The sequence below is a fragment of the Polypterus senegalus genome, chromosome 12 (assembly GCF_016835505.1).
Source record: "Polypterus senegalus isolate Bchr_013 chromosome 12, ASM1683550v1, whole genome shotgun sequence".
NCBI classification, from domain to species: domain Eukaryota; kingdom Metazoa; phylum Chordata; class Cladistia; order Polypteriformes; family Polypteridae; genus Polypterus; species Polypterus senegalus.
The window spans coordinates 123,488,183-123,502,365 of record NC_053165.1 but is presented as its reverse complement, the minus strand read 5'-3'; the positions used below and the strand labels follow the sequence as shown (position 1 = coordinate 123,502,365).

The following is a 14,183-nucleotide window of genomic DNA, read 5'->3' as shown; positions in this document are numbered from 1 at the left end:
TTTACTAGTGTTTAATGAAAACATTAGATTTCCTAGATACTGCAAAAATATTTTGTTTGAACTAACAATACTCACTGCCTGAATGTCTTTTTTCCTATAGTCGGTAAACTGACAAGAAAAACTGTCCCTGAATTCCTGGGGAATTTGAAGCCTGTCCCACAACTCTAGGACCTTGTTTCGATAGGATTTGCAGACAGCTTCATTGTCCAATTTTTGAGCTTCCAGCTTAAAGAGAAAAAACAAAAATGAATATTTCAGTAATTACAGCAAAATTTTGGAAATTCTGCTAACATGAAAGTTAGTGTCTAAATCTGTTTTGTCATAACTATATAGCACTCCCCCAAATTGTAAGAATTGTTAAATGTTTTTTTCATATTTAAAATATATTTGCTCTTCTCAAACATCACAACTCTAATGGTGACTGTCCTTATGTAGTGAACTCAAATTAAACTGTTTCTTTGTGCCAAAGCAGCAATCATAAATAAATTGGAAATCTAAGCATTTTCACAAAATTAAACAAGATGTTTTACATACTGGCTTACATAGAGGACAGCAAAAATGGCTTACAAATTAAGTAAGATTAAAAAGACGGTGCATGAACAAAGAAAGGGATTGCAAAACAATTCTATGAATACTTTTGCACTATTGATTATACTGAATAAAATTATACCAATTAAACTTTACCTGATTCAGCAACTGTTTCAAAGCAGCAATATTATCCGTCGACAAGCAAAAGGCATCTTCATCCTCGCATACAACATCTCTCTCAAAACTAGTGTCTGGCAAGTGCTCCAGTTCCTCCATATTTATAACAATTTTCTTTTTAATATTAATAAATTCATGTGTGCGACGTACCTGTGAAAAAGAAAAGGAAGTGGAAGCATGCTACTTGAATAATGATGTTATAGTTTAAAAAAAACTTTGAAGATTTCAAAGGATAAGGGGAAAAAAAAAAACTAATGTGTAATTACTAAATACAATGATATCAAAAATTACTACTGGTTAACTGAGGTACTTGCTGATAAGCTCTGGGTAATAATTTATATTAAAAAAATTATTGATGGCTTTATTGAACCAGTTATGTTTTTTACAATTTACAATTGTTTTATTATACATCCTGATTAACCCCATAAAAGGGAGTATACTATTTATTTAAATTTATACAGTCAATTAAGAAGTGCTATCATACAGGAGAAGTTATGTCCTAACGTTTGTAATCTATGAAACCTCTTATGAAACCTAAAGTAGTACAAAGATTACAGAGCTTCAAAAAAATATATTTCAGTTAACAAAGATGGTTATCTATATTTACACAAAAAAGGCGCACACACACCTTTTCTTCATTCAGACTTGCAATATACTGACGGTAGCAACCAAGTTCATCCAAGCTGGGGACACAATTATCTTGAATGCTGTAAGGCTCTACACTGAGAATGTCACATAGATCTAGTTCCTGCTCTTTTAAGTTCTTCAGCTCTTGCATTCGGTCTCTTTTTTGCTTCTTCATGACTTCCAACCGTGTGCGAATATCTTTCTCTGTCTGAAGAATTGTACTTCCTTCTTCTTCCTGCAATGCATTTCTAAATGAACTAAGATTCTTAAGATTCTTGTTTTAGCATCAATGGTTTAAAGCATGAAAACCATGTTAATCAAAATATATCTAGAAAGTCAATTGTACTATTTAACTTAATACAACTTCTTCAGGTTTTACTGTGGGAGAAAATATGTAAACTCAAGACTAACAAATAAAGGCTACAAAAGCAGCATGCAAGCTGGGCGTTTGAGTGAAATGTGGAGGTATGTGTAACAGTGTCCTGGAAAAGGTTGCTAATCCACTGAGTTATTGGCATGTGTTCAACAGTGCTGCAATTTTAGTTTCACAAAAAATTTACACTGGTTTGAATGATAGATGCAGCAAGAAGTATGGTGTAATGTAAAAAATTTGATTAAGACAGATAAAACATTTCTGCACCAAATATAAAAAATGTATTTAAAAACCAGAATAGAACTTGACCGTGCAAATCACCTTGGTAAATGCTGTCAGCTAAATATTCCATTATACTATACTGTGAGTCACTCATTTCTAGTTTTTATTCCTAATGCATTCCATTTATTATAATAATAATGAATGATGACGACGACTTGGGTACACCTGGGTGGATGGTGTCCACTCCAACTGATCTTTAGGGAAATTCTTTATATTCTATTCAACTATAGGCATGTTACTCTTTGCTTGTGAGCACTAAATTAAAAAGTAAGATTTGCCCTCTCTTTCAGCATATTCTTTCAACATACCCAGCCTCCTACTGTAGTCATACATACTTTAAAACTAAAGACAGAAGGGGGTCAGGTCATCTATGTGAATTAGGAATGGTGAAAAGAGGAGCATATTACAGTTATAACTGCATTTTACAAATCAGACATTGACATTCTGGCTATTGTAATTCATCAACATTTTTTGCACAGGAAGGTAAATTACATTGATCTAATTAATATTGGATTATCCTTTCTCTGCAAATGGGGACATAGCAACAGACATTATTCATTCTGTTACAAACTTAATTGATCACTCACTCCAAACCTGCAGTTGTAAAACATGGGGACTTCAAATATGTGACCGTAGAGGGACCTATGACACATTTGTACCAGTCTGTGGCAGTTCCACTCAAGACAGTAAGCTGGACCTCCTGTACCCAATTGTTGAACATGCCTCTACATGTAAACACCTTCAGGCAAATCTGACCACAAACTGATTCATCTTATTCCCAGCTACACTCCTGTTGTTAGACAGCATACTGTTACTACCAGAGGAGTGAGGAAATTGCTCTAAATGACTGCTTACAAATGAGACTGGGAACTAATGTGCGAGTCAAAGGGGGACAATACTGAGGCACTCAATCACTGCATCACAGACTATATTAACTTCTGTGTTGACACAGTGGTACCTACAAATACAGTGTGTTGCGTTACAAACAAACCCTGGAATACTAGGGAACTAAAAAGTCTCCTGAATGAGAAAAAGACACCAGTCAGAAATGCATTTTAGGCAAAACACAGCTGCCAAACTGGCTAGTAAGAGTCATAGGGGTCTGCATAATGTTCACATTGACACAATGCGTAGTCAAATTTTTGAGGAAGTGTGTTTCATTTATGCTATAGTATTCTGTAGGCTATGTGAGCAATGGTGCAAACAGTACTGTCTCCAAGGAGTTTGAGCAAGCATGAGAAATCACAAACTAAAACAAAAACCTGTGTTTACTCTAGGCCACAATGTAAAACAAAAAGAGAGAGGCCAAATCATCAAAACTAATATTTATTTGGGGCAATTTCAAAAGTACTGAATCACTGGGTAATTGAAATCTTCTCTGCATCTACTGAGCAGTAAATGCTCTAAAAATGTGTTCAAATTTGTATCAGAAAAAACTCATCCTTAACACAGGCATACTTCAGGGCTGGTGTAGCCAGCTTTTCTCTAGGAATAGGTTTTAAAATATACAGAATGGAACTATGCATGCAGCTGTGTTGTAGTGCGATTTGCAATGAACCAATCATGTTGAATTAAACAAGAAGTTTAAAAAAATGGTTGTGATTTAACCTAAAATGTATAAAATATAAAAGTAAAAAAATAAAAACTACAGATTTTTTTTTTACTGTTAACAAACATGATATATTTTATACCATTATTAATAAATTATTACCTCAAATGGTGCAAGCTGTAATTCCACACAAACTGAGTCAAGTTCCTTGCGACACACTGTGATGCTCTTCAGCAGACGTGCCTTAAGGCTTTCTTCCTCTGCAATCATCATATTTAAAAGACCCTAGAGGAACAGTAAGTAATTAAAAGGAAAAAAGTACAATAGAAAATTTAACAAATAATTAAACTGGATATTTTTTTAACCCAAAAACATAAAATAAACACCTTTAATTAAAGATAAATAACATAATACTTTACTACAGAAATAGAGGTTTTTTTAAATTAGCAGGAAATTCTCACACAGCGATCTTTACCGTTAGGAAACAAATGCCAAGTAATTAGGAAAAACAGGCTAATATTTTTAAGGCTATAAAACGCCCATGATATTTAATAATAAAATACATATCTCACAGAATTTTTAAACATTGCCTATAGTCAAGAACACCATATCTATTAGCACTGACAAAAGCAGGGGATCTATATTCGTCTGCCTTAACTTGTTACAGCTCCACTGTACAATGTCATCTGCTGTGGAAGGAATTCAGTAAGTAAGGCTATATTGTTAAAAATTTAGAGTAGAATTTACCATTTTAAACTGAGTATATTAGAACATGAACTGAAAAACAGTAGAGATTTCTGGTTAACTTTATTGGCACCACAGCAATTAATACCTTAGATAAATGGGGAAAAAGGAAAAATAACGCAGTCTCACATTTTAGTTGCAGTTTAGCGGTTCTGCTTAAAAAAAAAACAAACAAAAAAAAAAAAAACAACAAAATCACTGGCATTCATAAAAATTCAATTGGTTTGATGAAAAGTAGAGGATTCTAATTTCCGGTTTATATCATATAGTCATGGTCAAAATTATCGGCATCCCTGGAAGTTTCCCAGAAAATGCATCATTTCTCCGAAAAAATTGTTGCAATTACAAATGTTTTGGTATACACATGTTTATTTCCTTTATGTGCTTTGGAACAACACAAACAAACAGAAAAAAAGCCAAATCTGACAACATGTCACACAGAACTCCAAAAATGGGCCAGACAAAATTATTGGCACCTTTTCAAAATTGTGGGTAAATCATTTTATTTCAAGCATATAATGCTCGTTTGAACTCACCTGTGGCAAGAAACAGGTGCTGGCAATATAGCAATCACACCTGAAGCCAGTTAAAAAAGAAGAAAAGTTGACTCAACCTCTCTGTAGTGTGTCTGAGTGTGCCACACTAAGCATGGAGAACAGAAAGAAGAGCAGAGAATTGTCTGAGGACTTGAGAACAAAAACTGTGGAAAAATAACAATCTTAAGGCTACAAGTCCATCTCCAGAGATGTTCATGTTCCTTTGTCCACTGTGCGCAACATAATCAAGAAGTTCACAACACATGGCACTGTAGCTAATCTCCCTAGGCGTGGACGGAAGAGAAAAATTGATAAAAGACTGCAACGAAGGATAGTCTGAATGGTGGATAAACAGCCCCAATCAACTTCAAAACATAATCAAGCTGTTCTGCAGACTCAGAGTGCAACAGTATCAGTTTGAACTATCCGTCGACATCTGAACGAAATGAAACACTATGGCAGGAGAGCCAGGAGGACTCCACTGCTGACACAAACATAAAAGCCAGACTGGAGTTTGCCAAAATGTACTTGAGAAAGCCAAAATCCTTCTGGGCGAATGTCTTGTGGACAGATGAGACCAAGGTAGAGCTTTTTGGTAAAGCTAATCATTCTACTGTTTATGGAAAATAGAATGAGGCCTACAAAGAAAAGAACACAGTACCTACAGTCAAACATGGTGGAGGTTCTAAGATGTTTTGGGGATGTTTTTCTGCCTCTTGCACTGGATGCTTTTTGACTGTATGCTAGGCATCATGAAATCTGAAGACTACCAAAAGATATTGGGGTGCAATGTAGGGCCCAGTGTCAGAAACCTGGGTCTGCGTCAGAGGTCATGAGTGTTCCAACAGGACAATGACCTCAAACAGACCTCTAAAAGCACCCAGAAATGGTTGAAGACAAAGCGTTGGAGAGTTCTGAAGTGGCCAGCAATGAGTCTGGATCTAAATCCGATTGAACACTTATGGAGAGATCTCAGAATTGCTGTTTGGAGACAGCGCCCTTCAAATCAGAGATCTTGAGCAGTTTGCAAAAAGAAGAGTGGTCGGAAATTCCAGTTGAGAGGTGTAACAAGCTTGTTGATGGTTATAGGAAGCGCTTGATTTCAGTTATTTTTCCCAAAGGGCGTGCAACAAAATATTAAGTTGAGGGTGCCAATAATTTTGTCCAGCCCGGTTTGTGAGTTGTGTGTGAAATGTCAGATTTGGCTTTTTTTCTGTTTTTTGTGTTGTTCCAATGCACATAAAGGAAATAAGCAGTGATCCCTTGCTATATCGTGCTTCGACTTTCGCAGCTTCACTCCATCGCGAATTTTAAATGTAGCATATCAATACAGTAATTCCTCCTCGATAGACGAAAATCCGCGAAGTAGAAACCATATGTTTGTGTAGTTATTTTTATATATTTTAATCCCTTATAAACTCTCCCACACTGTTAACATTATTAGAGCCCTCTAGACATGAAATAACACCCTTTAGTCAAAAGTTTAAACTGTTCTCTATGACAAGACAGAGATCACAGATCTTTCTCATAATTAAAAGAATGCAAATAGATCTTCTTCTCTTCAGGAGCAGAGAATTTCAGAGGGAGAGAGAGAGAGAGCGCTCGCAAAGAAAAGCAAACAATAAAAAAATCAATACTTGTGCTTTTAAGTTTGCTGCGGCATTTTTATAGGAGCGTTAGTATCTTCTAAGCAAACAGCCTCTGTGCAAACAGCCCCTCTGCTCACATCTCCGTCAGGCGCAGAGAACGTCAGAGAGAGAAAGCGAGATTAAAGCAACAATCAAAAAATCAATACATGTGCTTTTGTGCTTTTAAATATGCCGAGCACCACAATAAAGCAGCATTTTTTTAGAGGAGCATCAGTATCTTTTAAGCAAACAGCACCTCTGCTCACAGCCCCTCCGTCAGGCGCAGAGAATGTCAGAGAGGGTGAGATAGAGGCAGAGACAAGCAAACAAGCTCTGCGCGGGATGCATATCTTATAACATTGAGGAGTTTTAGTTAATATGTAATACATGCTCTGATTGGGTAGCTTCTAAGCCATCCGCCAATAGCGTCCCTTGTATGAAATCAACAGGGCAAACAAACTGAGAAAGCGTGTAGCATAAATTAAAAGACCCACTGTCTGCAGAAATCCGCGAACCAGCAAAAAATCTGTGATATATATTTATTTATTTATTTTTAATTTTTTATTTATTAATTTTATTACAATCAATACATAGCAATCACGTTTTTACAAAAAAAAAAAAAAAGAATTATACTAAAAGAGATCGATCCCCACCCTTGAGAGAGAGAGCAAGCCAAACGGTGTAAAATTTAAGGCTTTTAAAAATACCTAAATCAACAAATTCTCTGTGCTTTATAAAATCATTTCAAAATATTACTGATTAGATCCTGCCATGTTTTGAAAAAAGTCTGCACAGATCCTCTAACTGAGTATTTGATTTTTTCCAATTTTAAATAATATAACACATCAGTTTCCCACTGACTTAAAAGAGGAGAGTTTGGGTTCTTCCAGTTTATCAGAATAAGTCTGCGTGCCAAAGGTGTAGTGAATGCAATCACAATTTGTTTGTCCTTCTCCACTTTAAGACCCTCTGGAAGAACCCCAAACACAGCTGTTAATGGGTTAGGAGGGATTGCGAGTCCAAGACTGTCTGAGAGGTAATTAAAAATTTTTGTCCAGAATAATGTTAATTTGGAGCAGGCCCAGAACATGTGACCTAGTGAGGCTGGAGCTAATTTGCAGCGTTCACAGGTTGGATCATGTCCTGGAAACATTTTGGAGAGTTTTAGTCGAGACAGATGTGCTCGATATATAATTTTGAGTTGTATAATTGTATGCTTTGCACATATGGAGCTCGAGTGAATTCTCTGCATTGCTACTTTCCACTCCTTTTCTGATATATTAATTGAGAGATCATTTTCCCAGTGTCCTCTTGGATCTTTGAAAGGAAGGGATTGTAAAAGGATTTTATATATTGTAGAGATGGAGTCTAACTCCTTAAAATTGAGCAATAATTTTTCCAGCGTGGATGAGGGTGCAAGATGAGGAAAATCTGGAAGGTTCTGTTTAACAAAGTTCCTGATTTGAAGATAGTGAAAGAAATTTGTAGCTGGAATGTTAAATTTGGAATGTAATTGTTCATAGGATGCAAAGACGTTGTCTATATAAGCAAGTTAATTCCAAATTTTTTCCAGATATTAAAAACTGTGATATATATTTAGATGTGCTTACATTTAAAATCCGCGATAGAGTGAAACCGCGAAAGTCAAAGCGCGATATAGCGAAGGATTACTGTATATATCACAAATTTTTTGCTGGTTCGTGAATTTCTGCGGACAATGGCACTTTTAATTTAAAGTACATGCTTCCTCAGTTTGCCCAGTTGATTTCATACACGGGATGCTATTGGCGGATGGCTTAGAAGCTAGCCAATCAGAGCATGTATTACATATTAAATAAAACTCCTCAATGATATACGATGCGGTGCTTGATCATTTGCTTTTCTCAGTCTCTCTCACTCTCTCTGACATGCTCTGCGCCTGACGGAGGGGTGTGAACAGAGGGGCTGTTTGCACAGAGGCTGTTTGCCTAGAAGATACGGATGCTACTCTAAAAAATACTGAAAGACTAACTTCACATTGCTGCCTTCTTTGCGGCTGCTTTATCACGGTGCGCATACTGAAAAGCCCAACAGCACGGATTTTTTGATTGTTTTATTTTTTCTGTCACGCTCTCTCTCTGACATTCTCTGCTCCTGACGGCGCTCTTTTGAAGAGAAGATATGTTTGCATTCTTTTAATTGTGAGAAAGAACTGCCATCTCTGTCTTGTCATGGAGCACAGTTTAAACTTTTGACTAAAGGGTGTTATTTCATGTCTAGAGGGCTCTAATAATGTTAACTGTGTGGGAGAGTTTATAAGGGCTTAAAATATATAAAAATAACCATACAAACATATGGTTTCTACTTTGTGGATTTTCACCTATCGAGGGGGGTTTTGGAACGTAACCCCCGCGATCGAGGAGGGATTACTGTATACCAAAACTTTTGTAATTGCAACAATTTTCTGGAAAAATAGTGCATTTTCTGGGGAAAATCCAGGGGTGCTGATAATTTCGGCCATGACTGTATGATCTATATTTAATCAGGGAGTTGAAAGGAGATGTTTATGAAAGCTGCATGTGGAGTGATGAGAAAGACGTGGCTGATAAAAAAGAACATGAAGCAACATAGGAAATGATCAGGTGAATGTACGAAGTGTAATTGTGTGAGAGGGAGACAAATGCTGAGCTGAAATAAAAACTTTGTGTGAAAGAGATAGGCATTGGAAGAAAACAGACCAAAGTGGTTTGGACATCTGAAGCAAAAGACAGAAGATTATTGGATGAAGTTGCGCCACATAATGAGGGTGAAGGAAATAAGACCCTGACAAAGACCAAAAAAAAAAAAAAGACATGGTTGGAGGTGATGGCAGATGACAGGAGAATAATGTGTCTCACCCTAAATGGTGCTCATTACTGTGGAAAAAAATGGTTTTGAGGCATTTACCAGTCAACCCAAAAAAGAAGACAAATGCCATTAAACTGGCAATAATAATAACATTTTCATTGAAAGTGAAATGAAAACCACATTAACTGCACTCATCTTTATATATACTACGCTACCATGGCTGTTCGTTTGTCTGTCCAGAATTTTAAATCACCTGTATCTTGCAAACCGTTTGACCCATTTGACCAGAAAATTGGTACACATATACTACGTGACATCTACTATCCGCTTTCAGGGTGATGATTGACCTCCAAGGTTATTCCTCTTCTTTTTATTTTATTGTAGAAATAACTCTCGGTAGCAGCCAGCAGGGTGGCCATGTGGCGCATGCGTATGGGCGAAGTTGTCATCCCTACCACCTTCGCCATCACTTCCCCTACCTCTTCATCTCTTAAATCATTCATGAAGCAGATTGAAGACTTAAGTGCCAGCTTAAGTAAAAATTTAAAGAAAATGAACTAAGCAATTGCAACACAAACACTGACTTAATCAGTTTTAATGTGAAAAGATGCAGACGAAAGAAGAGAATAAACAGGCCATCAAGGTGGAGAAGAAAAGAGCTGCTCACGAAGCAGCAAGCGCATCAACCTCTGAGCAAACAAAAGTCAAGTATATTCACTGCACATCATCATGCAGTGCGCCATTACTGGTATAATATAAAATGTGTATGAAAATTGTTTACAAAAGTAAATGCCTTCTGCCGATAAAAGTTGAATACTCAAATTTTTATTTTTTTTGCCAATTTGTCATAGGATCTAGAGTTTTGCAATACTTTGGGGCATGTCAATGGGAAGAATGAAGTGTGAGAATAAATTGAGTGAACCAGAATGATACATTTGTGACTGAATCTTTTTTAAAAGAACTATAATCCAATATATAGCATTAATGAAGCTATATTTAGCATATAGTGCCATTTTAAAGTTTCTACTTAAGTATCATTTGGTTTGGTACATATTGTTAATTATTACAATACAGGCAGTAGCTATTTACATAGAATTACACAAAGTGAATGAAATAAATTGAATAAACATTGGTTATAATGTAATACAGATGCCAGCTAGATTCCGTATTTTAGAAGGTGGTTTAATATAGAGTAGCATTGGGTGCTAATTTGTATACCAATATACAAAACCTAAAGCAAGCCATTACTTTTAGGTTGCCATCTGAAGATCAACTTTCAAAGTAGAGATGATCTTTATACTGATTTGTAATACCTTAATATGTTTATTAACTACTTCAGTTCTTTCCAGACGCTGATCCTCAGAGATTCCAATCTCTTCCCAGATATCCTTTAGATGGGACAGTGCTTTATTCAAGCATGCCACAGACTCTGCAGCTAAAACTTCACTGGAAAAAAGAAAATGAAACACTTAATTGGTAATACTTACAACGTAACTCATATTCACATACCAAATTTAGCACTATAAAATGGTGCCTTTTTCCATCTAGTCAGCGTTCCTGAACCATATGGAATTAGTAAGGGATTGTTGTCTTGCAAAATAACACCGCTTATATCACATACCTGTAGCTGTGGGCGACAACCATTTTACCTGGTAGGGTCTAGCTGTTAACCAGGCATAAGACAGCAAGCTAATTCACTAATTAAACACTTTGATGAACTCTATTAAAGAGGCAGCCTTTGAACCCATATTTTCAATAAAAGTTCAATAGTTTTGGCAATAGAAGTCTAATCAATTTTCAAACCAAGTGTAATGGCGACAAGACAAAATGGTTTAAGCACCATGTTCATTTCAGGACTACTGCCGATACACCACAAATCAATCTATAGCTGGACGTGCCTATCTTGGCCATCATAATCTGGAAATTAGGCAAGTACAGACCTCAGTGGAAGCCACTGACATAGAAATATAACTTAAGGAAAGCTAATAGTTGATGCCCAATAAATAAAAATGTGCTACAATTTAAGACAGCCAGTGAAGGGAACAAATCATTAATTTAAAAAAAAAAAAATGTGACAGCACCTAAGACTAAAGACTCTTTGAGCCTTTTTGACAAACTGGACTCTTACTTTGTCAAAAACAGACCAGTGTAGTTTGTAATAAAGACATGAGAACTCAAGGAACTGGCTAACATTGAAGCAGCACAGGAAAACTTTAATGTAAATGTAATATAATGTGCTTTGCAACAGGATCATTTTCAGCTTCTGAATTGAAGAAATGGAAAGAGGTATTTAACGTTAACAGAGTCATGGATTAAATGTAAAAAATTCCTCACAGCTTGAGTGGCCAATGTATTCTGGCCAGAAAATGTATGTAGCAGTACCTCTCTACTGGTTGGGGCAGGGAAAATGACTTAGATTTGTATGATAGTTTGAATGATGGCCTCGTTTTATATTGTCATACATGTCAAAGTCAAAGTCAAAGTCAACTTTATTGTCATCTCTGCTATACACTGTACAGGTACATAGAGAGACGAGACGACGTGGCTCCAGGTTTCCAGTATAGACAAACATAGAACAGCATAACAGAGGATATAGAATAAATAGGCATATGAAATAGACAATAAATAAGTGACACATTTTAAACTAGAGAATGTGCAATATGCATTTAAATAAAGTTTAAGAGTTTTTAAATAAAGTTAGAACTAGAAAAAGACGAAGAGGTAGGAAGAGGAAGTGTGATGGCTGGGAGTGAGTTCATGAGTCTTATGGCTTGTGGGAAGAAGCTATCACGCTTCTTCATGTATTTATCAGATACAAATTCATTGTAAATGGATATAGTCAAATTAAATGAAACTGGATGAAAATACTGCTGCTTGCATAGCAACCCCTAACACTGTAATTTGGTCTAACTGACATGGTTTTTAGGGCCCAGTGGTTGAATACTGAGCGCTAAAATAGCTTGGGTACCGCACAATGGGACAAAACACCAATTCCAACTTAAATAACAGTAAGGTCCATGACACAAATAACCATTATCTGTCTACGTTATAAGGAGAGTTTGCATGCAAAAGACTATTGAAAGTAAAATTAGTTAAAGTCATCACATTTTATTTAAACAAAAGTTGATTCCATTAAAACTGTGTGCAAACAGAAATGTCACCACTTCCACACTTATTTTTCTGAAGTTGCATCACCTTTATGCCAAACGAACAGAAATTGAAATGGATGAGAACACATCTGATTTTTGTGACAAAGTAGAATTATGGAAACATTCTTCTGAGTAATTTTTCATTATATTGACAAACTAAAAAACAAATGCCTTTTTTAACAGCAGAGTTTTCTCAAGAATGGAGACAACCGCTCAAGGACTAAAAACAGCATTGATCACCTAGGACCTGCAGGCGAAACAGGTAACAGGGCACATATCATGAATGCCATTGCTATAAAAGAGGAAGGGGGTGGTTATACTGTTGCAATAATGCCAAGTCACAGATAACTGCCTAATAATATGCAAATACTACATGAGCATACAGTGAACTTGAAAAGCAGTTAGAAAGTGATGTTCAGTTTTTGATTTGATAGGGCTGTAATTCCAGTATATTATATAAATAATACAAGGGCAGCAGAATTCAACAGTATGCAATGATCTAAACACTTCTTGAGCTTGCTATATATTTATACATTTACATAACAGTATATCAGAACTATCAGGCTGTGTTAAATTTAAAATTATGTACTGCTATCTGCTTTGATTTTTACTTACATGTGCAACTTTTCTTCTTAACATAGCAAAAACCAAAGTTTCATTTTCATATTTAATGTTTCCCACATTTTATATAAGAGAATGCACAGGGAGAGACTGAACATGTGCGGCCCTGCGCATGCGCACTTCACCAGAAGACACACACAGGGGTTTTATTTATACACATATATACATACTGGCACAGAAGGATACAATAAGATTTTAACCAGTAGGAAAAAAACATCATATCCCTCCTTCAAACACCACACATTACAGGATTATGCCGATTAATTTTCCACTGTTTAGAAATAAGGTGACGAACTCTGAAAATTCTTTCTATAAACTTGAATGTTGATCCATCAATTGTTTGGATACATTGGTTGTGTTAGCATCTTGTGGTTTTAAATCCCCATTTGGCACAAAGCCAAACCATTTCAAGATGCCATATATGCTGCCCTTTGACATTTAAGGGTGCCACCGAAGCAGCCATCTTATTTATCCCAATGAGTATGTGGAAATGGGCTGGAATCTACCCCTGTTGAACCAGAAGTGAATTCCTAATGCAGGATTCCAGAATCCGAGAGCAACTTCTCCCAACCATCCAAGAACATTTTGGTGACGAACAATGCCTTTCCCAGCATGATGGAGCACTGTGCCATAAAGCAAAAGTGATAACTTAGTGGCTCGGTGAACAAAAAAATCTAACTTTTGGGTCCATGGCCAGGAAACTCCCCAGAACTTAATCCCATTAAGAACTTCTCGTCATTCCTCAAGAGGCGGGTGGACAAACAAAAACCAACAAACTCCAAACATTTATTATATAAGAATGGGCTGCCATCAATCTGCTCCCCACTGTTCCTCGACTGTTTCCCCACACCTAAAAGCTTACCACAGTCTATCCTCCTTAGACTTTGTTGCATCTGCTAGTGCTGGGCGGTATACCAATTCATACCAAAAACAGTTTTTATTTTTGTTATGATATGGATTTTTCTTATACCGGAACACCAGTTTAAATAACTTAAACATTTGGAATGTGGAGCAGCAGGAAACTGCTCCAGGTGGGACCTTTTCAACTGGTGCACCGCAAAATATGCATGCAACGGAGTACATGTGTTAGTGGAGGTATTGAGCTGTGAAAGTGGACAGAGAACATTCTGAAACCGAAGCTGC

General features: G+C 36.4%; 1 protein-coding gene across 3 annotated transcripts in view; it reads right to left on the bottom strand.

Moving 5' to 3' along the window:
* The window catches only part of prc1b (protein regulator of cytokinesis 1b), an 85,459-nt gene that overhangs the window by 53,457 nt on the left and 17,819 nt on the right, over positions 1–14,183 (bottom strand). For all 3 annotated transcript variants that reach the window (XM_039773361.1, XM_039773362.1, XM_039773360.1), the window contains exons 2-6: positions 10,584–10,716; positions 3,699–3,821; positions 1,334–1,567; positions 685–855; positions 76–225 (exon numbers count right to left, since the gene is read on the bottom strand). In XM_039773361.1, coding sequence (XP_039629295.1) covers positions 76–225; positions 685–855; positions 1,334–1,567; positions 3,699–3,821; positions 10,584–10,716 — 811 coding nt within the window. The remainder of the gene's footprint in view (positions 1–75; positions 226–684; positions 856–1,333; positions 1,568–3,698; positions 3,822–10,583; positions 10,717–14,183) is intronic.